General features: G+C 37.5%; 1 protein-coding gene across 5 annotated transcripts; it reads left to right on the forward strand.

Moving 5' to 3' along the window:
- The first annotated feature begins 2,137 nt into the window (after window positions 1-2,137).
- MC2R (melanocortin 2 receptor) lies at window positions 2,138-15,384 on the forward strand. Of its 5 annotated transcripts, none has more exons than XM_052704084.1 (4): window positions 2,146-2,216; window positions 11,614-11,776; window positions 13,815-13,933; window positions 14,026-15,384. In XM_052704084.1, the coding sequence occupies exon 4, from the start codon at window positions 14,177-14,179 to the stop codon at window positions 15,134-15,136; it is 960 nt and encodes a 319-aa protein (XP_052560044.1). In that variant the 5' UTR covers window positions 2,146-2,216; window positions 11,614-11,776; window positions 13,815-13,933; window positions 14,026-14,176; the 3' UTR covers window positions 15,137-15,384. The 5 variants fall into 5 exon arrangements, with proteins under 5 accessions (XP_052560045.1, XP_052560047.1, XP_052560044.1 ...); XM_052704086.1 differs by lacking the exon at window positions 11,614-11,776 and adding an exon at window positions 3,340-3,448 and having other exon boundaries at window positions 2,159-2,216; XM_052704085.1 differs by lacking the exon at window positions 11,614-11,776 and having other exon boundaries at window positions 2,138-2,216.
- Window positions 15,385-24,088: the final 8,704 nt, after the last annotated feature.

Consider the following 24,088-nt stretch of genomic DNA (forward strand, 5'->3'; position numbering starts at 1 on the left):
ACCAAACATATTCTATGCAAAATGTGTTTATTTGGAATAATAGGCAGGTGATACAAACTAGATTGAGAGCAAAATGCAAGCCTTTGCTAATTTTCTGTCAAACAAAACTAATGAACTATCCAGTAAAAGCATGCTATGGATTAATTAATAGTCAAAGGAAAAAAAATACAAACATCTGAAGAAGTGTACTTTTCCTTCAGTTTCTATCCTGAACCTCAGCCAAAACTGAAAGCTAATGTTTTATAAGGAGAAAATCAATAGACAAAGCTTTTATGTTGGTTATCTCTCATCATTAACAGTGCTTATCAAGGTCAAGGAAGTATGCCTACCTTGCGGTTCTGGAAGTGTGGAATGCAAAGTCTTAGATATTTCCCTTTTAATTAGTGTATCAGTTCTTCTTAAATTTCAAAAAACTATGTGGCAAAAAAAAAAAAAAAAACCCAAACCTAAATTATATGTATTTTGAAGGCTTTCTTGAATTTAAGTTCATAAGACACCAAATATCTTCAAGACATTTCCTATATCCACACATTTTTTAACAAGTATAATAATCCCAATCTACATACAAATATAATTTATGTAAAAGTACTGTAAAATGAAGCATAAGTTTATTTCTTAAAGGCAGTTTTATCAGTGAAGATAACTCCCACTGAAACTACTATAAAACCAATTATTTTGTTGCCAGTACTCAAAAAAAAAATTGGTAAGAGAAATAAAATATAAAGTTCAGGATTTTTATGGTTGTTTGATTTTGTTTTTTTTTTCCAAATGAAAGAATCGTGGAATTGAAGTGACAAGCTTGTTAGCAGGAATTCTTTGTTATCCATCACAGTATTTACTTTTCAAAGGTGAAAATAATTACACTGTTACTTTGATAGTGGATAATTATATGGAAATAAATAATGAAATGCCTCTTCTAGGTTCTCTTCGTTTAGCATTTTCCCCAAAAATTTCCATAAAGAAAGAAAGGAGAAAAAGCAAACAGTAATTAGGAGTGAAAAAAGGGAAAGTGATCCTAGACAGCTAATCACCCTTAAAATATGCTCCTTTTGACTACTCTTATTGGCACTTTTGAAGAAATCAGTATACTTTTTCCAAGATGTCCAAATATACTCCTAATATACTATTGATTTAATATACTGAACTTCATAGAAAATGTTTCAGTCATCTTAGATTCCTGTATCTGAGGCTGTGTCTGAACATTCCACTCCATGTGAAAGCTGCCTTCCAGGGCAAAAGCATGTGAGGCTGCTGGTTCCTGAATTTGTCCTCATCAAGCAAGAGAACATGATCAAGGAATTCTCTTCCTTATCTTCCCCTCACTCCAGTACACTAGCTGCAACCACTTTGTGCAAGAAAATAACACCGACTACCTCCACTGTTCCTTCAAGTGCTTATAACTAAAGACAAATCAAGCTTCCCATTGCTTTGGCACCATAACTGTACATTTACACTCAAGAGCATTTAGCTGCGTGCAACTAGAAACCAAGTAAGGATGACTGGAGGCAGAAGTATACATGTGCTGCACCTTGGACTTTATTTAACCCAAGTTCATCCAAAAAAATTCTCAACTGGCATTGAAGTACTATGTGAATTATCATCACACATCCTATTTCAGCATACAAAATAAAACATGCTAACATCTAAAAAATTGGCAGAATCTTTTCCTATTGAAGATTTCATTGAATATATGGCACTGCCTTGGGGATAAATTCATTATTTGTGTACCTCTAGACATTCCCTAAATCTTAATTTTGTATTATATTTGTCAAGTCACTGAAAAAGAACAAGTAATATCTTTGAACAAATATTAGATTATTAATAATAAAATTGCAAATATTCACAAATTCTTGACTTGCAAGCCAAAGACAATTAGGCCGTAATATGCTTCAGAAAAATCTCTGCAAATGTCTTCTCCAGCAACCTGTCCTCAAAACAATTGTCATTTCCTTTTTGTTGATAGCACAGCATAATAGATGCTCTAGGGAAACTGTTATGTCAGGGCTTGAACTGATGACTGAACACCTGGTGAAAAGGTGTGTCTAGAGAGAGCACAAACACACTGCACCTGTGCTCCCCACTTGACCAGAAGAGGTGGACCCAGGTGGAGCCATGCTAGGCTCTTATAAGAGTCAGACACTGAATAGGGAGTATCTGTGGGAACTAGGCTGCTTTGTGAGGGGGAGTGCTCTATGGTTATTGTCTTCACTAGCTGGGTGAGTTTTAGTTTTTGTTCTGTGTATGGTTTTTAGCCTACCTGTCAGTGCTTTACTGGGTACCATCAAAAGCCTACTTGAAAAAATTTTGATTCTTTATAAGCAGTTGCCTTTTCTGTAACACTATAACAGAGAAATTTCTTTGCCTGGCTTACCGAGTGTGGTATGGAATGCCATAGTTGATCTCTTCCCTGTCTTCTGTATGGAGAAAGTGTGAATAATGTGGAAGTAGTGTTTGTGTTTCTTCTGGCCAATCTAGAGTCCTAGTTCTCATGCACTCCTCTGCTAATCAACTTTAGTGTCGATGGCTTCTCTTGAAAGCTTGATTTTTCTTTTTTTTTTTTTTTTTCTTTTTTTTTAATGTAGTTACTATTTTCTGTAACTTCTTATCTGTTTGTCTCTTCACCTGTTGTGAAAGTACTTTATTTTCCCACATGCACTTCAGAATTGAAACTGCAGTGAGAATGTACACATTATGAGTGTTAATCAGGCTATACTTTTGCATACATAGAACCAGAAAGTAATCTCACAGAGATTTTACAGGTGATAACAGCTTTCTATAATTACTTGGTATTGTTAGTCTTTGAACTAGAACTGTCTATACTGATTTCATGGCTCAACAGGTAGAAATAAAATGCTTTAGATAATATGGTCACAGATTTTTTTATTTTTTTATTTTTTTTTTTAAACTTATGCAATTCTAGCTATTTTTACTGTAATTTGTCATAGTACACTTGTTTTACATGGTAATGTTTCTTTAGAAGTATAGTGGAAGAGCTCCTGGCCCCTCTTTGACATGTTCTTTCAACTTGTATATGGGCCTATCATAAACCATAACTAACATTTGAAAAATTGCTCTGCTTTAAAATCATGTTGCATTGTGATTGTGGTTTGTTATCATTTATTTCTCAACTCCAAAATTCGGTAAACTTGACTTCCTCTCCACGTGCTCACAGTACCGTCCAGAGTCAATATCTGAATACAAGCCTTACTAGTTCTTGCCATTTGGGCATGCAAGAATGTTAATAGTGAGTTCAACCACAGATCTCTGCTGTATAGTAAAGAGCCTGTACGGCCAAGTCAAAAAGACAATAAATCCAGATCAGTCTTCTTACTCCTGCAGGTTTGTATTTTATGTGCCTCCTGGAGGCTGGGAGTATTGTGAGCTGCAGGTAGAACTGAAGGAACAACGTTGTCCCTTGTGCACCCATGGACCCAGCCCTATTGAGCAGGTAGCAATAGTATCTGATCATAGATACACAGATAAGTAATAGAAGATTGTTAACCTAATGTAATCTGAAGACTTCTCTAAGGGCTTTTTTCTACTTTTCTCAATATCTTTATGATAATATAATGATCACAGAGTAAATCATGTTCCCAATTCTTTTTAATAACATGGAAAGTTACCAGAATCCAATTAAATAAATGCACCACCCTCTTTGTTCACAGTAAGTAGTTTCTGATTATTTAAGTTTAAATAAAAAATAAAACTTGAGGTTTTTTGTACTGTATGTGACCTTGAATGTCATTATTATGAGTTATGACTCTTCACTTTCAAAGCAGACTTCATCCACTACACCTGATGGGATCAACTTTTCTGTGCATTGTTAGATTTTATATTGAATTTATGAACTAGAAAAGAAACTGGCAGCACAAGAGATGAGGACTTTCCACAGTTATTTTCCGAGGCATTAATGAGCATCTTCAGGTCCAAAGCAGTGCAGAGAACTTCCATCTGTTAGGAGATGAGGACCACCTGACACAACATAGCATGAGGGCCCTTGAAGTTGGCCCTTAATAGCAAGCTGTAAAGGTATACTTAAAGGGGGCTATTCAAATGATGAGCAAGCCAGGAAAAAGATACAGCAAGAAACATTCAGTTCTCCTGTTAAACACTTTTGCTGACTGTGTCCTATTATTCCAAGCCACATGTGCTTTCACTAATAGTTATCTTTGTGGACAGTGAGTCCAACTGGCCAAAGGAAAAGGAACTTGGAAAACAAAGATAAAAACTGCCTTGAGTGGTGAAGAGCAAGGCTTTTTTTCCTCTTTGGAAATCCAGACATTGTCAGACTACGATGAATATATGTTGTTTGCTTTTTTTTCTTTCTTGGGTTCCATGCTCCTGAATGTGTTGCTAAATGTTTTCACCTCCAATTAGTAAGGGCCAGGGATTTGCTAAACTCACACTGGAGCTGTCAAACTGCTAGTTACAGGCAGTTTGAGTTTTCAGCAGTCCTGCACAGACATGAACAAAATCTCAGTTTCTTAGCTCCCAATTCACCCTTTCTGTAATAGGTTTGAGCTTTTGTTTGGTTCTGTGGTAGCAGTCAAATTTTCTCAGTTTATGCTATTGAGAATATGATTCTGCTTTTCAACATCACTGTCTTCTAATCTCTATTTAATGAATCCAATTGGAAAGTCTGTCTGTAAGTCAATCTTCTGGTTTTTTTTTCCTTACGTTATTCTTTCCCACCTGTTTGTTTCTGTAACAGGGTTTGCCAACTCCCCGTGAAATGCTATTAAAACTCTACAGATTTCTTTCTTCAAGACCTGAATTACAGTTCTCTGTGATGATATCTTAATTTTGTCCAAATTAGTACAGTTGGACATTGGTGCTTTTGAGTTTTTCTCTCTCATGAACTTGTCAGCTCTGCAGCCAGTTGTGTCTTTGGTAAAGGTCTTAGATTGAAAAACAAAGACAGTGACAATCTTCCTGATGGGCAGTAAACATCCTGTGACATCTCAATCAATTACCAGAGTGTTTAGACACCATTTATAATACAGAGCATGGATTGTTTGTGAATAAACTTGATTTGCAGTCTCACAAATATTAGTAGGGAAGCTTATAAATATCAGGAGGAGGGGAATAGTTAATCTGCTCAAACATGAGGTGTTTTCCTTTTGACTTGTGCATCTTTTTTTTTCCTCATAAGCATTCTCAGAGAAATTGGGTGATTGATTTTAAAATGACTCTAATTCAAGGTTATGCCAGTGAGACAACTGTCTTTCTCTTTGATTTAGATGTTCTAATCTTTCCTTTACGTAAAGACTGTGTTGGCTTCATTGCCTTTATAAGCTATCTTGCTTCCAGCATTACCAGCACACTGGCTCACACACTGTTTCACCAGCAGGTAAGTGGCAGTTTAATAAACCTATCTGGAACTCAGAAAGCCTGCTTGGAGAAGGTAGTGAAAGATGCAGTGTTATTTGTACAATGAAGTTCCAAATTTCTAACCATCCTTTAAATCTTTCATTTCATAGTCATTCTTCTGTAACACAAGATTTCAGCAGGGATTTTTTATTTTTTACCTCTTTTAAGAAGCTTGAGTAGTTTCCTCTTTAGGACCTGAAGAAGTAAAATAGGAAAGATTCAGTTGAAATGCTTTTGAAGTTGGCCCTTAATAGCAAGCTGTAAAGGTATACTTAAAGGGGGCATACTGCTTCCACTGCTTTAACTCAGTTTTATCACTTTGTCAGCCAGAGGTCATGCATCTTTATAAATGACCATCACATCTTTCGAAATGGTCATCAATGAGGCTTCTGGGTCTGTGCAGGGAGTGTAGTTCCTCCCAGGTATGGCTTTGTTACATTCACTCTGTGGCAGCAAGACTGAATTCTGTTCTCACTTGCTCTAAGATAAATATTGAGTAACTCCATCAATCTACTTGATATTGTTAAAGATTTTCAGCAGCATAGCGGACACAAGAATGTGTGTTTGGGGCACTCTTAACTACTAAAATTCTTAGTTATTTAACCCCAAGTCATTCTGTACCATACAGCCAAGGCAGAGTATAGATGATATCTGTCCTTGAAGGAGCTGTCTAGAAGAAAAGTCTAGGCAGAGTACATGTATGCATTTAACACACACTATTGCAGATACTTGAGCTAACGTTTACTCTTCAACTATTGTTAGGTTTTTTTTAGATTATAAACAGAACAATGCTGTACACATTAAACACATACAATGCTGTACAGTGCACACATATGTGCAGTTCTGTGCAGAAACAGAAATATTTGTTTTACCACAGCACCATTTCTTTGATCCTAGTGCAGGAAAAAGAATAGCCCAGTACAGGACACCTTCCTGCACTTTCTAAATCTTTCCAGAAGTGAGTTCAGATGACAGTACTCCATTTTCAATGAGACTTTGACTACTTCTACCAGTAAGAGGAGTTGCATCAGCGCTGGATGCCTGCACACAGACTGAAGATTTGTGGCCTCTCCTCCCAAGCAATCAGATTTCTATGGGCTTGCTTGGGATTGATTCTTCTCATATTTGTTTTCCTGTCTGTTACTTCTCCCTCTCCTTAGTCATGAAGACAGTTCTGAAAATCAGCATCTTCAAGAGGTGGCTTTTTCACCCTGCCCCCATCCAAAGAAAATAAACATCTATAGAATTTATTTCTAATCACTCTGTTCACTATTTTTTACTTTTTAATGTAAATATCTCAGTGGCAAGTTACATAGCACACTGGTATTTTCAATTAGCTTCCAGGAAATAAGCTTGTCTCTTCCATGTATATTGTCTTTCAATAAGACACACATGGATTTACAAGATACAGTGCATTCATGGCTGTTCAAACTCAGTAGATCTATATCCTTGGTTTCTGTCATTTAAAATTAGGAAAAAAAATTCCTAGTAGTTCCACCTATTTTAACTATTGATTTAATTTCAGCTGCTGGAGCATTCACAGCTGGAGAAAAAGATGGATGGCTCTTTTTTTTTTAAAAAAAAAAAAAAAAAACTTAAGGCAGTTCTTAGAGCAGAAACACAGATCTTTTCTTTCAAGAAATGGTTAATGTATTTCTGTACAGGAGATTTCCTTGGTGCTTGTTGATAACATCTCTGATGGCACTATTACTGGCAAACTTGATGATTTACTGGAAAGCATTGACCTCAGAAATGTCATTTGAAGGCCTCTTGATTGATTCTTACAGTGATCCCACAGAACTATCTGTCCACTATTCAAATTCACTATTTTTCATTTCTTATAGATAGTTATGCTTAAAATTAATTCCTGCTGAAGGTAAGTATGAAAGAACAGTGTAGTATAAGCAGTCTGAAGCACAGTAACCAATGCTTCCAAAAAAATTAGTTGCTGTTTGTCATTGTCTTGTTACCAAGTCAGTTCAGTGGCTCAATATTCATGTATTGAAGTTAAGGATTTAAACCCCAGGACTCAAGTGCATCTCTTCCAAAGCAATTAGTTGCATCAGGAATATCAGAGTGTTATTCCTTAGGTAGACTGCCTTGCTATAAACTGCAAAGGACTTGTCACTTTTCTTTACAACTTTAAAAAGGGAACAGCAGCATGATGGAGTGTGAGCCTCCATGCATTTCCAAAAAGAGATACTGTCCAGCTGCAAAGCTGGGGAAAATCTTCTCTGAATTTAATTACCTTTTCTTAAATAACTTGTAAATTTTCCCATCCCAAGGGCATAGTGTCTTCAGTGGTGGGAAACACAAAAACACAAATCTTTTTCCCCTCTGATATTGGAAAGATTTTAAATGTGTTGAGAACTCAGGGCATCTTTTTTTCATTGTTTTCACTTTTCTGGTTTTCATCATCTTTGAAGTACCCAGGATTTGCATGATGGTTTTGAACTGAAGCTGTTTTAGCATTGTATGGAGATGAGTAGCCCTGGCTAATACATAGTTTCTGTGTAGCCTGAATGTTTTCTTGTTTGTTGGAAACAAAATCATGGCATGCTGTATATACACAAGCTTAAATATGAATGAGGATGTCCAGGTTTCTTGAAGTGACATTTCTCCTTATTCCTAAAACAAACATCTAGCATGTTCTCTTGAAGGTGATTTTATGGGGAAATGATGTGGCAGTAAGAAATATTTCTTCTACATTTTCTTCATCTCTATACTTTATAAAACCTTCAGACTGTCCAGTTTCTGATCCAGTATGAAAATTCTTCAATACCTTATCTAAGTCAGGAAAATGTATATAGAATTCTGTTCAATGTATGCGTGTATATCTGACACTTAAAATGTCAGCAAGAGTGGTTTCCAACCAGATTTCACTCTAGAAATGTTGCCTATAATGAAGTCAGAGTCACAACTGTGCGAGAAACATTTTGTTAGTCCAGTTGGTGTATGTGTGGCTTTCGGTTCAATAATATATTTCTGTATTTAGTTTGCATTTGTGTACATTTTCCTCTTATTGTATCATTATTGCCTTTTATGTCTAGTAGTGCAAAACTTCTTGAAAGTACTGGACATGAAAATCAGATGGGGTGTATTCCTTATTCTGATGCAGTAAATCTCCAAGACTTGGAGCAGCAAACATCTTTATGTATGCTTGCTATATTTAGGAATGATGCTAGTCCATGAAATTGCAGTTAGGCTACATAATGTTGTATAGCATTCTGGGGACATGTGGAAAAATTGGGAGAGCTGTAATCAGCCATTAATATCTGGCTAACTCTGTTTTGTTGAACACTAGAGGGAGATCAAAGCAAAAGAATAAATGACTAATAGAGTGTAGACTGTAGTTACTAATTCAGTTTGTTCATAAAACTTCAATTGATGAAATGAAACAACAGGTATGGTATTATCCTAATTTTTCACCATTGTTTTCTCATGCCTTTGTTTGGTATTGTTTTACCTGAAATGTGATTTTTAAAGAATAATGAAAACCTGATAAGGGAAAGGACTGTGCTTATATTTCAATGAATGAATTCTGTGTAAAAAATGTTTTCATGTAAAACATCTACTTTGAGGCAAAGACTGAGACTTCAGCAGCTAAAAATGAAACAAACACAGTTTGTCTCACTGTTTTCTAAGTACTCAGGACTTTGTTTTGGTATAGCCCTGCAGCAGTAAGCAGAGGGAACTAATTTATCGCAGGACTTTCATCAGTGTGTAAGCAACTGAGATGGATCACATTCAGAGTAGGATACAACCCTTTCACAGTTGTAACTGCTGTTTTATTCAGTGTTTGCTGAACAAAGTTTGTAACAAAAAATTGCCTCTTAAGGTGCAGATTTTTTTTAGATTTGTGTAAAATAAAGTTATCAAATGCACACTTTCTTACCCTCTCAGTTACTGTTGGGAAATAGCAATCCTTTCCATAGAATTCCCAAAGGAAGGGTCCTTAGGGCATTTAATAGTTTCCTGAGAGGAAGGCTCTGGCTTATCAGGCTCTAGCAGAGAAGGAACATTGGCATCCAAGCTTCAAAACTAAGGAATTATTCATACTGCAGTTTGTACAGACTGCTATGTTCTTAGGGATGCCTGAGCTGGGTGGAGACAGAACTGTGTTGGCACTTGTTATTGCAGTGAAGAGTTCACAGTGGGTTAGGTTGTCCTGTACAAACTGTTGCTGAGTGCCATAGTCCTACTGCACTGCCTACCAGACATGGTAATGCACTTGCACAAGCATCAACTGTGTATTGTTTTTATTTTTAGAGTGGAAAATAGGGTGTCTACAGGCTCAGAGGATGTGACAGAAATGAGAGGAAGGAGAAGCGTAGGTGGAAAGGGAGAGGTAGAACTCGGCCTCTCAGCACAGCAAGCTGCTACAGTGGTTCAGGACTTATACCATAACTTCTCTTAAGAGTACCAGGCAGCTCTCCTGCACACAGAAAACAATAATATCCATGTAATATTAATAGCAAGACTATGCATCCACCTACAAAGCTTCTTGTTTAGTGTCACATCTAGGAGAGACAGGTGACTTTCAGCCGAGGGACCACATCTCTGAGACCAGGTACTCAGGGGAGTGGCAATGCTGTGTAAATTCATCTGGTGCAGTAACTTAACATTTTTAAGAACAATGTAGTTAAAACTAAAGACAGATTTTGGGATCTATGTGCTCTTCTTCACCTCTTGCTTGAGCAAAGCCCACCTGGTAGGCAAAATAAGTGCCCACCAGAACATGCAGGGAATGTCTTGTCCTCATTGATCACCTTCTGATAACAGGTCTAGTTCTTTTCATCACCATGAAAGCCAGTGTTGACCTAATGAAGAAGAGAAATTGTCCTTTTATTTGTGTTACAACTTTATAAACTAACTCAATGTTTTTAAGTGACATGTTTCCTTCATAAATGCCTTGTACATCTGGAGAAGCTGGAAAAAGAAGAAAAAAAAAATTTTCTTTTTGAATGGATTTGGATACAAAATCATGTTCACTCAAATGGCAGTTGCTGAGAGTTGTATAAAGCTCTCATCCATGTACATGTGTGTGACCTGTGCTGTCATTTTTCAGAAAAAGGTTGTTCTCAGCTGCATCAGGCAACATAATCAGTCACGCTTTTCAACCAACCACCTCCACAGGGGTTGTTGTTCCAGTCTCACCAAGGTGCACAAGAAGAATCTTGTTGCTATTACCGCTAACTATGCCAATTGATTTAATGTTTTGAAACAGAATGAAGGGCTTTATTTAATAACTGCTTATCCAATTAAAAAAATATGTATCAAGTGCCGACCTGACTACTCCCAAACCTTGCAGGTACTAAGTCACTGTATTTCTAATGCATAGATAATTGATTTTTTTTTTTTTTTTGTTGTTGTTGTTGTTGTTGTTGTTGTTGTTGTTGTTGTTGTTATCAATATGCACTGGGCATGCAGGAAAGAATTATTCATTTTGTCCAAGGTTAATCCTGTTCAGTGTAGAGACCCCTCAACATCCACTGGGGCTTTCTCAGCATGGCTGCAGGCAGAAATACTGGTGTTGTGCCTTAGCTATGCAATATGCATGATGCCAACATACTTTGTCAGTGTCCGAGTGCTGTAAAGAAACAAACCATAATCACAGTGAATGAATATAATTGATAGGTAATCCAAACTACAAACGTGTTTCCTATGTTTCTACACCATTGTGTACTTCCCAGTCCTGGCTTGCAGTTCTCCCTGCTTTGTCTTGCTTTAAAAAAAAACTACAGCCTAAATGGAAATTGCTGATAATATTATAAATGTATGCATTTTAGCAACTTCACTATTGTTGCCAGCTCACTTCCCATTATGCCAGATCAGGAGACTGCCTCTTTTTTATATAAATAATGTTTCAGAATATCCAAACTGACTGAGTTGTTGACTTCTCCCTCCAGGACCTAATTTAAATGTGTGAAGAAAAAGCCTGAGATTTTTTGCTGGATTTGCGATACTTACCATTAAATTTGAAAATGTGTTTCAAAGTTTTTTGGTGTTTGGTGGCAGTGGTGTTATTCATTGCTTATTTCTCTTCAGTGGTTTCTTCTACAGGCAAAGTTTTTATTACACTGTGCATAACCACAAGTGAAAAGCCAAGTAGTTCAGCCACTGATGGAGGGGGGGAGGGGGAGAGGTTGAAGTATAACGCACATTTTTATTCCTAAATTGCTGTGTCATGTTCTTAACAATCCTAACACATGAGCACTGGTTGTTAAAAGTTGTTTTTTGCAGGCATGTGCAAAAGATCAATCTGAGATCAACTGGAGACTGGTGCTGGTTAATGATGTTGATCTTTTATCGGGATAATACAATGATGAAGGAGATGAACACCCTATTGGCAGGGGAGAGGAGGTGTCACATCCAGGCTGCGTCTGGTAGTGCAACTAACACAAGGGTAAATGTTTTTCAGCTGATGGCCATTTATAGCTTTGTGCAAAATGGCCTTGGCTTTAATTTTAGTGGGTAGTCAGTGGAAATACGACGCGGAGTACTAAGGTATCCTCTTGTCTTCCTTCTGTGGAAACTATTAACTTTAAGGATGCACAGAGGTTACTGATCATGATCACAAGAGCCTTATACTCTGTATGTAGCCTGTCTATCCTGTGCTGTACTTAAGCATTTAACTGCTTTGTGTACACTCCCTGGTCATTCTGTAGCTGCAAAAGAATCCTGTAAATGTGGGATTACAGCAGAAGTATGATCAAAATATGCATTGTGTAGGTGAAGCAGTGGATTTACAACCTATCTACAACAGGATATGTACATAGAAACTTCTGTCTGGGAAGTCTCAGTGTGACTGCACTGAAGCATCAGAACAGGATTAATTGGGAACATCTTTCATAGAATCCTAATAGTCTTCAGTAGCAGTATATACATATTGAAATGGGAATCTCTGAAATAAGAATGTCTTTGGCTCTTAATTGTCTGGAAACAACATTAAGTGATATAGCATAACAATTCATTTCTATAACTGCTGAGAACAGGGATGTAATAAAGGCTTTTTTGTTTTCCAACTCATCATGTTTAAATCCCATTTAAACAAGGTTTTGTTTGGAGTGTCCATGTTGACTTTCTACTGAGTGAAAATTAGATTATGAAACAGATCACTAGATGAGAAATCATAAACTTAACCTGGAGAGTAGCTGTGAGAATAGGAAAAACACACCGCTACAAAGACATTGGTGCATGTCTTGCATATGTCAACATATGTTAATCTGATTGTCCAGATGTGCTGCAGTGCAATTCAGTTCTTTCATTCCATTACAGGGCCTTTTTTTTTCCCTGATAAGTATGGGAGCTGTCTTGAATGCTTTCTTTTAAGGGAGCTGATAGCTTCTTTCAATTAAGTTCATGTTCTCTGATTGGTCCCGTTTTCAGCATATTTCACAACAAGTAGAACCTTACTGGCAATCTCAGCAGATGATAATAGCAAACCCAGATCAGAAACCTGTTATCTCTTGATATATGGCCAAACACATTTGAACTGAATGCTCAAAATGCATTAGAGCTGATCACATTCAAGCTGAGGTTCAGCTTTGCCATTTACAGGCAGCCATCAACACTTAAGGAGGGCTTGTATAAGATGTAATTAAAACTTCTGAATTCTTCTTTTGAAACAGTACTAAAGAGCATCATGGCATTTAGCAAACCTGACTAGGAACAAATGCCCAAATGCATTTCAAGGCGTATTGGTATGAAAGTGCTAGAGAACTAAAGGCTGTTTTGAATTTAAAAATAGGAGAATACTTCAGTTCTTAAAAAGGGGAACATTCCAAATAGCAACTGCATTTTTGCTTCACAAATGGAGCTATTAAAATTACAAGAAAAAATGTCCGTTATTCTCTATGGGTAACATCTGAGCCAAACTAATATCACATGCATTTACACCTTAATGAATAGCTTAAAAAGAATAATCCTTTGGAAAGATTCCTATAGGCTTTCATGTAATTTAGTCCAGGATAATTACAGAGAAAGAAAAAATATTTCAGTGCTGAAACAAAACATTTGATCTTTTAGATAGATGTAAAATACAGCCAAAAAAAGATTTTGCTTTGGATCTTAACATATATTCAAATCAAGGGAATGTTTCAATTTGCCTGAAAAGACAGTTTGGCACAAGTATCTAGCATAACTGGAAAAAAAAAATCAATATTTATAATGTTCACGTCTAAATTAAGAGCATTTTTTTATTTCAACATCAACAGTGTGGTGGTAAATATGCTACTGTTCTGGACAACAGCTTATCTTGGCGTTGGTTTCATCCATGTCTAATAATGCTATAAATCTTGTAAGAAATGCCAGACTTTCCCAAAGCAAACAGCTGGGCCAGTAGAGACTGCCAAATTCTTGAAGTCTGTGAAATCTGTTTCAGTAAACATGGGATGTTCATCAATAAAGAAAGCTATATTTTTTTTTTTTAAACTTCCCTGCAGCTAACTAAGAATTTACACCTTACTTTCCTCTGAGGCACCATGGAGCTTGGAGCAGCTCTTATTTTATCCAAAGCAACTAAACTTCACTCCAGTGATATATATTCATTCAATTGCAAAAGGTGGTATTTCAAATGTTTGCTTTTTTTTTTTTTTTTTTTGGCATGTGGCAATTTTCTTCTTGATACTTATTTTTCTGTATGTTCTATTGCAGGAGAAATTCAAAACATTTCAGTCAAGACTTCAGATTGATCCAGATGAGGTAGAATGCCTTCAGCAAAAGGATGGTCTGACTGACAGGTCAGCTTCAACGTAAAGCCAAGCCTGAGAAACAGCAATACCGAGGCTTTCCAAGAGCAGAAGCAATGAGCACTGAGATACCTTCCAACCTAATCAAACATGCAGGGCAGACAAGCATTCCATCTCTCAAAAATATAACAGATTTTTCCTTAAATATCACTGACTGCAACCAGGTCGTGGTGCCAGAGGAAGTCTTTTTCACTGTTGCTGCTGCTGGCATACTAGAAAATCTACTTGTCCTTGTCGCTGTCATCAGAAATAAGAATTTGCACTTGCCCATGTACTTCTTCATTTGTAGCTTAGCCATTTCAGACATGTTAGGCAGCTTGTACAAAACTCTGGAGAACATCTTTATTATCTTGTGCAAAATGGGGTACCTGACACGTCGTGGGGACTTTGAGAAAAAGCTGGATGATGCCATGGACTCCATGTTCATTCTGTCTTTACTGGGGTCCATTTTCAGCTTGCTAGCTATTGCAGCAGACAGATACATCACTATCTTCTATGCTTTGCGATACCATAATATAATGACAGTACGAAGGGCTTTGGTCATCTTGGCAATCATTTGGACATTCTGTGCTTGCAGTAGCATTGTCATTGCCCTCTTCTCCCATGAAATCGCTACAGTCATTCCCTTCACCATCCTGTTCCCTTTAATGATGTTTTTTATACTGTGCCTCTATATCCATATGTTCCTCCTAGCCCGATCTCATGCTAAAAAGATTGCCTCGCTGCCAACCAGTGCAGTCCATCAGAGAACTAACATGAAAGGAGCCATTACACTGACTATTTTCCTTGGAGTCTTCCTTTGCTGTTGGGCCCCCTTTGTTCTTCACATCCTTTTAGCAAGATTTTGCCCACACAACCCTTACTGTGCCTGCTACATGTCCATTTTCCATGTGAATGGGACCCTCATAATGTGCAATGCAATCATCGATCCTATGATTTTTGCATTCCGAAGTCCAGAATTACGAAGCACATTTAAGAAGATGTTTTGCTGTGCCAGGCATAACTGGAACTGGTAGAAATTAAATGAAGTCAAATATTACTGAAGCACACCCAATGCAACATCAGTTTGCAGAGTTAAAAATACTAACACAAAATAATACTACACTTGCACTGACAATGATTTTCAGAGGGCTGTAAAAGAATGCATATGAGCAAAGTATCCAGACAGGTCTTTGTCAACTAAGCCTCTAGAAACATTATTGATTAAGTGAATTCTACTGATATTTTTAGACTATTGCATGGAAATTAACTGTCAACATTTCAGGAAAACTTCAATGTAAATCTTCTGCAGCAAGCTTTGTGTACCCCTAGAGATGAGTTAATGCAGTGATTTCAATTTAAAATGTATACTACTTTAAAATTATGTTGTTTAAATCACAAATAAATGAATAATTATTTTAAAACTTCACACTTACATAGAAGTCTGTAATAAAGCAGAAAATATGAACTTGTCCTTTGCTGGCAATGTTCACTCGTTACTTTGTTCTTCAACATAAGGTGTCCTTAAAATCTTCCCATTAGTATTTTTCAAATGTCAAAAATAACTTTTGGAGCATGAGTCCAAGCAAAGCTGTTTTGGTTTAAAAGCTATTTTCAGTGACCAAATGGTTTTTCCCAACATAGAGATGTTGTGGCAGCACAGATTATAGGCTTTCAATTTTGAAATCCCAAAGCCAGGTCTGGATCAACAAAGGGAACTGCTGACTTTGCCAGCTTTTCATTAAAATTCCATAGATCAATTTATTTTGATAAAAGAATAGGCTTCAGAGAAAGAAAAAGAATTCTGGTATAGCATTAATTTTCTAAACATGACACAACAAGGAATTAAAAAAATAAAATACCAGACAGAAAATTGAAAGATCTCCAAGGAATTCAGTCATCTGGAAAGGGATCAGCCAGCCAGTTTGGAAGAATGCTACAAAACAGATTGCAATTTACAAAATCCTAGTGAGAAATTTTTGAATTGTCCCTGTCAAAATAATACAACACTTAGGCAGAATAGTTTTCATCTCGAAGTATCCCGAAGCAGTCTGAAGCATATGGTGAATTAACCTCACAGTAATTCCACAGAGTTATTCAGCTATGCCAGAGACAAACGATTTAGTAAAATACAGACATGAAACTGGGGAGCCAAGGCATGGTTAGAACAAGAAGAGAGGAAAAGAGAAAATCCATTTACGCACAAATAGAAGATCTTTTCTATTGCGTCTATCAAAACACAATAAGAAAAACACACATTTTAAGATGTATGAGATATGGACAATAGTATAAGTATTCAGAAGAACTTAGGGTTACAGATAAAGATGTAAGAAGGGAAGCAATAACTCTGAAAGTCTCTACAGAACTAAACAAAGAAAATAAATGAGAAAAAGTGAGTTGGTGAATGTTAAAATGATAAAACGCTTAGGAAAGAAAATCATGATATAGACAGACTTTATGTCTGCAACACATGAAATATATATAAAATGCAGTTCCTTCAAAACTCTATTTTCCACTCTCCTCCCTGCTAAAGAAATAGATAAGAGAGCTAAGTACCCTCCATCATGTTAAGAAGTCGCTGCATCTCCTGAGTCCACTCTATATATACACAAAGCCTCCATGTTTGGACTGTGGTCTTCAAATGTAAGTTTTAGTAAAACGTGCAATAAACATACATATAACTTCTAAACATGACAAAGTAGTCATTGAAGAAAGCACTATACATTTATCACTGTAAAGAGGATGGAACATTCCAGACCGATTCATATCATAATCCAATTGTAAAATATTTTATTGAGATCCAGTATGAAGTCCTTCAAGAAAGACCACTCATTTTGTGGAGTCTGTGGTAGTTAGGAATAAGACAAATGTGAGAGTATGGTTTGGGGAGGACAGGCTTACAGTTTTAGCAGGATCTGTATGGTGCCAGCCAACACATACTGGTGTCTTTTACCAAACCAGAATGGGAATAGTGTGGCTTTGCCTGCAGGAAAGAGGATAACTTGGACCCTCACCTACACAAGTCTCAGGACTCAGCTGGCAGCAGCCTTATCTTGCAGCATCCCCAGGCTCAGAGGAGAGAGAAGGGTAAAATGTAGGCTGTGGATCTCGGGAGCCAGAGCCCTTTCTGTCCAGCTTTCAATCATATGCTACTGACACTTTACTTTGCAACAAAGATCTGAGTTTTTCTTCACTGCCTGATTCTGTATAGTTGTGAGAAAGGCCAGAGGCAAGGAATTTGAACAAGGGGCCATACCCAACTTCATTCCAGCTCTCCAGATTCCCACTCACCCTGTCTCAAGACATAGCAGGTAGCAGCAGCTGTGGTCTGAATACCTTTCCTGCTGCCCTATACAGTCTGTGTTGGACACAAAATTCTCGCTTCTTTATATAAAATCCTAACATTTAAGAAAAGACTCAAGATACAAAATCACTTCTGCAAACACATCTTTCATCCCATTCCTCTTGGCTGTACATCAAGGGCTGAATAAACTGGCCTCCAGTAACCCAGCAACTATCTGCCCCTTGCCATCTCCACCCTTCACAGCCCCATCTCCAAGCCTGGAGTGGCTTTTAATCTGCAGAATATGGAGCAGCTACCTGGATTGGAAAGTAGATGAGCTCTCAACACATCCTGCCAGAAAAAATGTCATTCACTGTCCTTTCTGCCCCACACAGTCGCTCTTAATCTAAAAGATGGAGTAGTAATAGCCTTGCATTTCAGAAACACCAGTGCTATGAAAAAATAGATTGTTACCTACTGGGACACCTGCATGTAGATTACTGCCCAGTATGATTTTTTTTTTTTTTTCTATCCATCTTGTTAAAATAAAGAGTCAGCACTTACACAGCAAATATTTGGCAGGTTTTATCCCACATAGCTCATTTTGACCTGGAAGTATTTCAGCAGATATTGACATTGGAACTCAGATCCGAGTTTTGTTAGTAATATTTCCACATACTGTGACCAGAAACTAACTGCCTTTTCTTTGTAGCCTACCTAGTATAACCTGAGCAACACCTAATCTTGAGGTTTTGTCTTCAAACTGGTTGTAGATATAGGATGGCTGTTACAGTTAGACTGTCTAATTCCCAGATAGCCAGAAAAATGAGAAGTAAGCTGTTACATAAGCGGGCCTAAGATAAAGCACAGAGAGAATAGGTTGTAAATTGTAGGAAAACTACTTTTGTTACTCATTTAATATGTCCAAGACAACAGAACATTCCATATGTATTTGTAAGAAATGCAGATCCTGTGCATTTTCTGTACAGCTGAAATCTGCAGAAGAATCTTAAGCTGAGTCTAAATTTGTATAAAATAGTATAAAAATTTAAAAGAAAAAAAAAACCAACAGCCAAAAGTTATGTAAAGAGCAGAAGGCACTTCTAAGAATTTCTTTTTCAGTCTGCTCTAATTCTGTTGATATCAAGCGTTCTGAAAAGATTTTGTATCTGGGGTGGCAGAATCAGAAACAACATAAAATATTCTTGAATTAAGAAACTCCTTAGGTAGATTTTCCTTTTTAAGTGTGTCAGCAATTTACTGCATATCAGCATAGAGCTACATCTCTGTATGTTATCTCTTGATTGGCTGTGAATTTGGCCTGCATTTTATCAGTGGAGCAGTTTCGAAACAAATAAGCTTTCCAATTTCACATATTAATAACTTCATGTACTTCCCTCTGTTGTGCTTCAAACAGATTCTTAAAGCATGATTTGTGAAGCCTTCATTGTCTTGTACAGAAGTTACTCTAGATATATGATTTTCCTTCATCCAACCAGCATTAAATTACAAGTGTTCGGGAGTCAGAATTGTTCTTTAACTTTAGAAGAAATAAGTACATCTTGGATCTCATTGGAAACGAATAAGCCTGGGTAGAACAACAACGGTGCCTGGAAGATCCAGTCCTCTTGAAATCATAGGCGACACTGCAATCAGTGTTTCATTTGGAAGAACCCAGAGAACTTCTCATGCCTGTGGCTACAAAACTTTCCCTAGTCACTTATTGAAAAAAAAAAAAAAAAGAAAAAAAAAACAAAGAAGAAAACCTCCTCCTCTGCTTTTGTTTTTGAACTGAACTTTATGTTCAGGAGCAAAGTGAACAAATCTGATTAAGGCGCACAAGGGAGCTAATTCCACTGAAGCAGTTGATATGCCAGTGAGGGACAGACTTGCACAGCAGTTGAATTTCGTTCACAGAAGAGCAAGACATAGTTTAACAACTGCAAGAAAATTCCTGCTTCCTTATGACTCTGCACAAGACTTCCAGCAAAACAATTCAAACTCCTATTAGCTGAACAAAATTGCAGTTTTTCAACAATATTTAAGTACCTGAAAAGGAAGCTAACCTTCAAGAGCAGCACACCATCAGAAGGTAACAGTATTTATAATATTTGCTTTTAATAAGTGTTACGACACTAATATTAGTCTTGTCTTTTCTGAAATCCCAAGCAAGATACTTAACATACTTAACAATCAGCTAAATCTACAGGCAGGAAGAAAATGATAGAAGGGATCCTGAAGTATTTACTTTGAGACCTAATACTGCTTGTAATTGTACAAAATTGAAGTTATATTCATAAACCTACTAACATTGGTTTTCTGGATTTGGCTTACTCTCAGAGGCTTGCAAATGACTTTTTCAGTTCTACATATCTACATTTCAGACTAATGCTTTTTTAAAAAAAAAGTCTTTGAGTTAGATTTCAACTAAACTCTTCAAATGATACAGTTATTCAAACAATCTATTCCACTAAAAGGAACAGCACCCATTCTTTAATTCACTCCAGGTAATTATAGAAGATAGCCATCTATGAAGACATTACATGTTCACCATTTAACAGTGCTTTGATAGTGCTTTGAAGCTTCGGGCTTTGTTTGAAGTGTCACTTTTACAGAAGATGCAATGCTACTGTGAGCTTCTGATTCAAAGAGAATGGCTTACAGCATACTTCTGGAGAAATGAACAGGACTATTTAAGAAAACTTTTCATATCCACTTGAAAGCAGTTTTCTTATGCCAGCAAATCCTCTCAAATTACTGCTATAAGACAAAAATTGTATTTTTCAACAGTCACATAGTATAATAAGTGACCATTAGCCTTTAAGTAATTGCAGCTAAACCAGCAGAAATTTTATATATATATATATATATATATAAAGGAAAGAAATAATAAGACCATAAGACAGGTTTGTTATACCAACTTCCATTGTTTTAGCAGTACCTTCACACTCATTTTTCACAGCTTTAGCCCATCAAATGTTTTGCCTGGACTTTGTACATGCTATCTGAATAAACAAAGAGCTTCTCAGAAATCATCGGCTAATGGGAGAATGCAACTTTACAGCAATTTTGCATCCTCTAACATCCTGATTGAGGATGAAGGAGACAGAGAACATAACTAAGGTGGGTACTTCTTGTGACAATTTTGCTGCAACATCAGACACATGATCTACATAGATAAGCAAACAAGTCTTTTATCAATACTGGGTATACAGAAAGGTTTCCAGAACAAAAAGGCAGGCCTCTTTCCCAACCACTCAGGCCCAGGACCCTATGTCAGTCCAAGGCTGTCAAATAACTAATATGCATTTACAAATCTTGCCTGCCCAAACCTCATCCACTCTACCACACTTAGTTTGGCAACACGCAGCACACCCCACGCACAAGCCACACCCACAAAGGAGATTCTGCACAGGGCATGAGAATATTCAGCTCTGCAGGGAGCAATGGTGCCATGTCAGAATTACACCAAGTAGCTCAATACAGTTTCTAAAGACAATAAGAAGCATCTCCTCAGCCCCTTTGAAATCGTGTCACAAAGGTTATCCTGGTTCATTTCCCATTTCTGAAAACTTGTTCCCAGTATTTGGTTGCAATTAAAGCCTTGGGTAGACATCTTCCAAACTAGCTTCCCAGTTTCAGAGATTCAGTAGCTGCTCATTTTCAGAACTAATTGATATTACCCACCATGCAAAATATTTGAGTTTTCACTTGAATTTTAAAGGATAATTTATAGACTCTACTTCTGCTTCATTCATGTATGTATGTATCCTCACATTTTCATTTACTTGAGAAATGAAACCACAACCAAGCAATTTGGGTAATCACATCATCTGATTTGACAGCTAAATCTGTCTTAACTGCCAGCCTGTGCAATGAGGAAGAAAGGAAGAAAGAAAATCCTTCATCCTGGCATGGGGCAGCCCATGTCAGAGGGCAAGCCAAGAGAAACTGATGGAGGCCTTTGGTCTCTCATCTGTGCTTAGCTTCAATCTCAGATCACAGCAGAGCTTTCGACAGAGGAGGAAATTTGGGATGAAAGGCAGCTGCTGGCTCCTGGATGATAAGGCACATGAAAGAAATGAAGTCTTGCGAGTAAGAGATGACTGGTTAATAAGAGGTTGAAATTGGCAGTGCTTCCTATTAGAGATGCTGGCACTACAGGTTGTTAGAAGTCTGGGAAAAGGCCCAAGGAATAGAGCAATTGAGGAATAATCCTTCTTTAAAATATTAGAGTTAAACAAACTAAATCAATTATTAAGTATTTTTCTGTACATAAGGTCTGGACTGAAGGCTTTGTCTGGGGCGTCAGAAGTACTGGGAACATGACAAAGCTTGTTGGTTAGAGAGGATTCCACTCTCCGGATTCTCAGGTTGGAATTGTTATCAGCAAAGATAGGATCAGACTAGGAGGGAAGAGGGCACTGCTGAGATCCTGATATGAAGAAAGAATTTCTGGGATGGTGTAGGATAGCATGGAACAGTGAAATAAATGGGTAAAGAGGACATACTCATCTTGCAGTGCCTGGAAACAACCCCAGGCACAAGTACATTTGAAAAGCAGCTTTGCAGAAAAGGATCTGGAGGTCTTACTAGACAGAGTTGAACACAGGCTGTCATCATGCCCTTGCCTTAAAGAAGGTTAATTGGGCTGCATCAGGTACACTAATGCCAGCAGGCCAAGGAAGGTGATCCTTCCCCACTATCTAGCACAGCTGAGGCCACACTTGAAATGCTGTGTCCAGTTCTGGACTGCCCAGTACAAGAGAGACATAAGAAATACTGGGGAGAGACCAACAAAGTGCCATGAAGACAGCGAAGGGCCTGGAGCATCTCCCCTATGAGGATAGGATTGTACAAATTAGAGAAGAAAAGACTTAGTTGGAGATCATATCAGTGTGTATGAATATCTGAAGGAGGGTGCAAAGAGGATAGAACCTCACTTCAGTGGTGCCCAATGACAGAACAAGAGGCAATGGGTACAAACTGAAACACGAGAGCTGCACAGAGAGCTTTGGAATTTCCCTCCTTGGAAGTATTCAGAAGCCACCTGGACACAGTCCTGGGCAACCAGTACTGGGCGACTCCAACTGAGCTGAGAGATTGGTGTAATGAAAATTAGCATGAAAATGCTAATATAGAATGACAAATCACAGACAGTGATGTTTTGCTTCAGTCTGCGCATAAGTTTTCATTTGATTATCACTGACCTGAAAACACTGGAAAAGACTAAAACATCTCCTCTCACCATAGTTTATGAAAGTAAACGTTGCAGGTACACAAAACTGTGTGCTGAGTACCATCTACCAGCTTTCTGATGGTGAAAAGTGAGGGAAAACTCTGACTGTTGGAAAGCAATCTGAATTAAACTAAGAAGTGATAATAAAATGCCTTCAGAGGTTACTAGTGTTGCCTTTTTAGCATGAAATAGTCTGAACACCCAAGAAAAACAATTCATACTGAAATTGCATAGCAGTAGCTTCTTAGAATAACCCATAACATTTGCCTACAAGTATTCTCAAAATGGTCCACATATTATTTAACTGTTGTTCGAGTTCAAACTGTAATATTTTTGGAACTGACGTGAGCCTTGACATGACAAAGGCACAGTTTTCTGGCAATCCTCAAGCACAATACAGAGGAAAGGTATAGCCTGACTTAGCTTGTGAGACAGCTGTTCATACCTTGCATATTGGTGCCAAAGCTGCAGTACAACACAGCAAAAAGAGAACTTGCCTCAGAAATCCCATTTAAAAGGTGACTAGTAGGAAAAAACTATCCTGATGATCATCAATTGAACTGCTGCCAAGGAGGGGGGACACCAATGGGGGCAGCAACTGAAAAGAGTGGCAAGACTGGAACTGATTCACCCAGATGTATCATGCTGTGGCTCCTCTGAATGTCCACAAAAGGAGTTGAAGTATTCATGAGTATCATCACAGACTAACAGATCGCTATAGTTCCTTTATGTTGTTTTCTTCGTAAGAATTTTTTCAGCTTAGCCACACAAGATTTCAATATCAGTCTGGATCCATTTGATTTAATGACCAAAGACGACAGAGTGCATTTCCTGTGTCATCTATTTATGTGCACAGGGAGTGGATGGAGACAATTAAGCTGTAGTCCCCAACATGCTCTCTGCAAATTCAGAGCTTGGTAGCATGTATTCGGCCTATGCAAACTGCAAAACATGAATCATTCAGAAAAGAGCATGAAGAAAGTACTATATATTTGCAGCTCCCACTTCCACGTTCACCCGCAAAACAAGTTTCCTCCTGATAGCAAGATCAATCCAGTTTTGAACCAGTTATTTTTGCAGAAAGGCATTCTGAATCACACTTAGCATGTAATGGAGAATTTCTCCCCTAGAAAAGTCAGATAAACTTAAACTACTGAATGATCTCATACTGCCTGCAGTTAGATTCTAAAACCACAGTACCTCAGCTTAAGGGTTTGGAAAATGTTTTCCTGAAAGAAAGTGATAGAAAAAGAAGAGGAAACAAAAGATCTGATTTAAGTAAGTCTGTGCTCCCAGCCCTCCTGGCTATCTTGATGACAAAACCTTCTCCACAAGGAATAAGCTTTACCAGCTGACAATGTTATGAAATAAATGCCTTAGAATAAGAGTCAGAAATGGCATCTGGAAGTTCAGAAGTGTATCTGTTCTGTTAATGGTAGCTTCAGATCAGTATTTTTGAGTTGCAGA

The sequence above is a fragment of the Tympanuchus pallidicinctus genome, unplaced genomic scaffold (genome assembly GCF_026119805.1).
Source record: "Tympanuchus pallidicinctus isolate F22 unplaced genomic scaffold, pur_lepc_1.0 scaffold5, whole genome shotgun sequence".
In the NCBI taxonomy this organism is placed as follows: domain Eukaryota; kingdom Metazoa; phylum Chordata; class Aves; order Galliformes; family Phasianidae; genus Tympanuchus; species Tympanuchus pallidicinctus.

What these genes read in the sequence shown, in the direction of transcription:
- MC2R (XM_052704085.1), top strand. Translation starts at nt 14,177, where the DNA reads ATGAGCACTGAGATACCTTCCAACCTAATCAAACATGCAGGGCAGACA.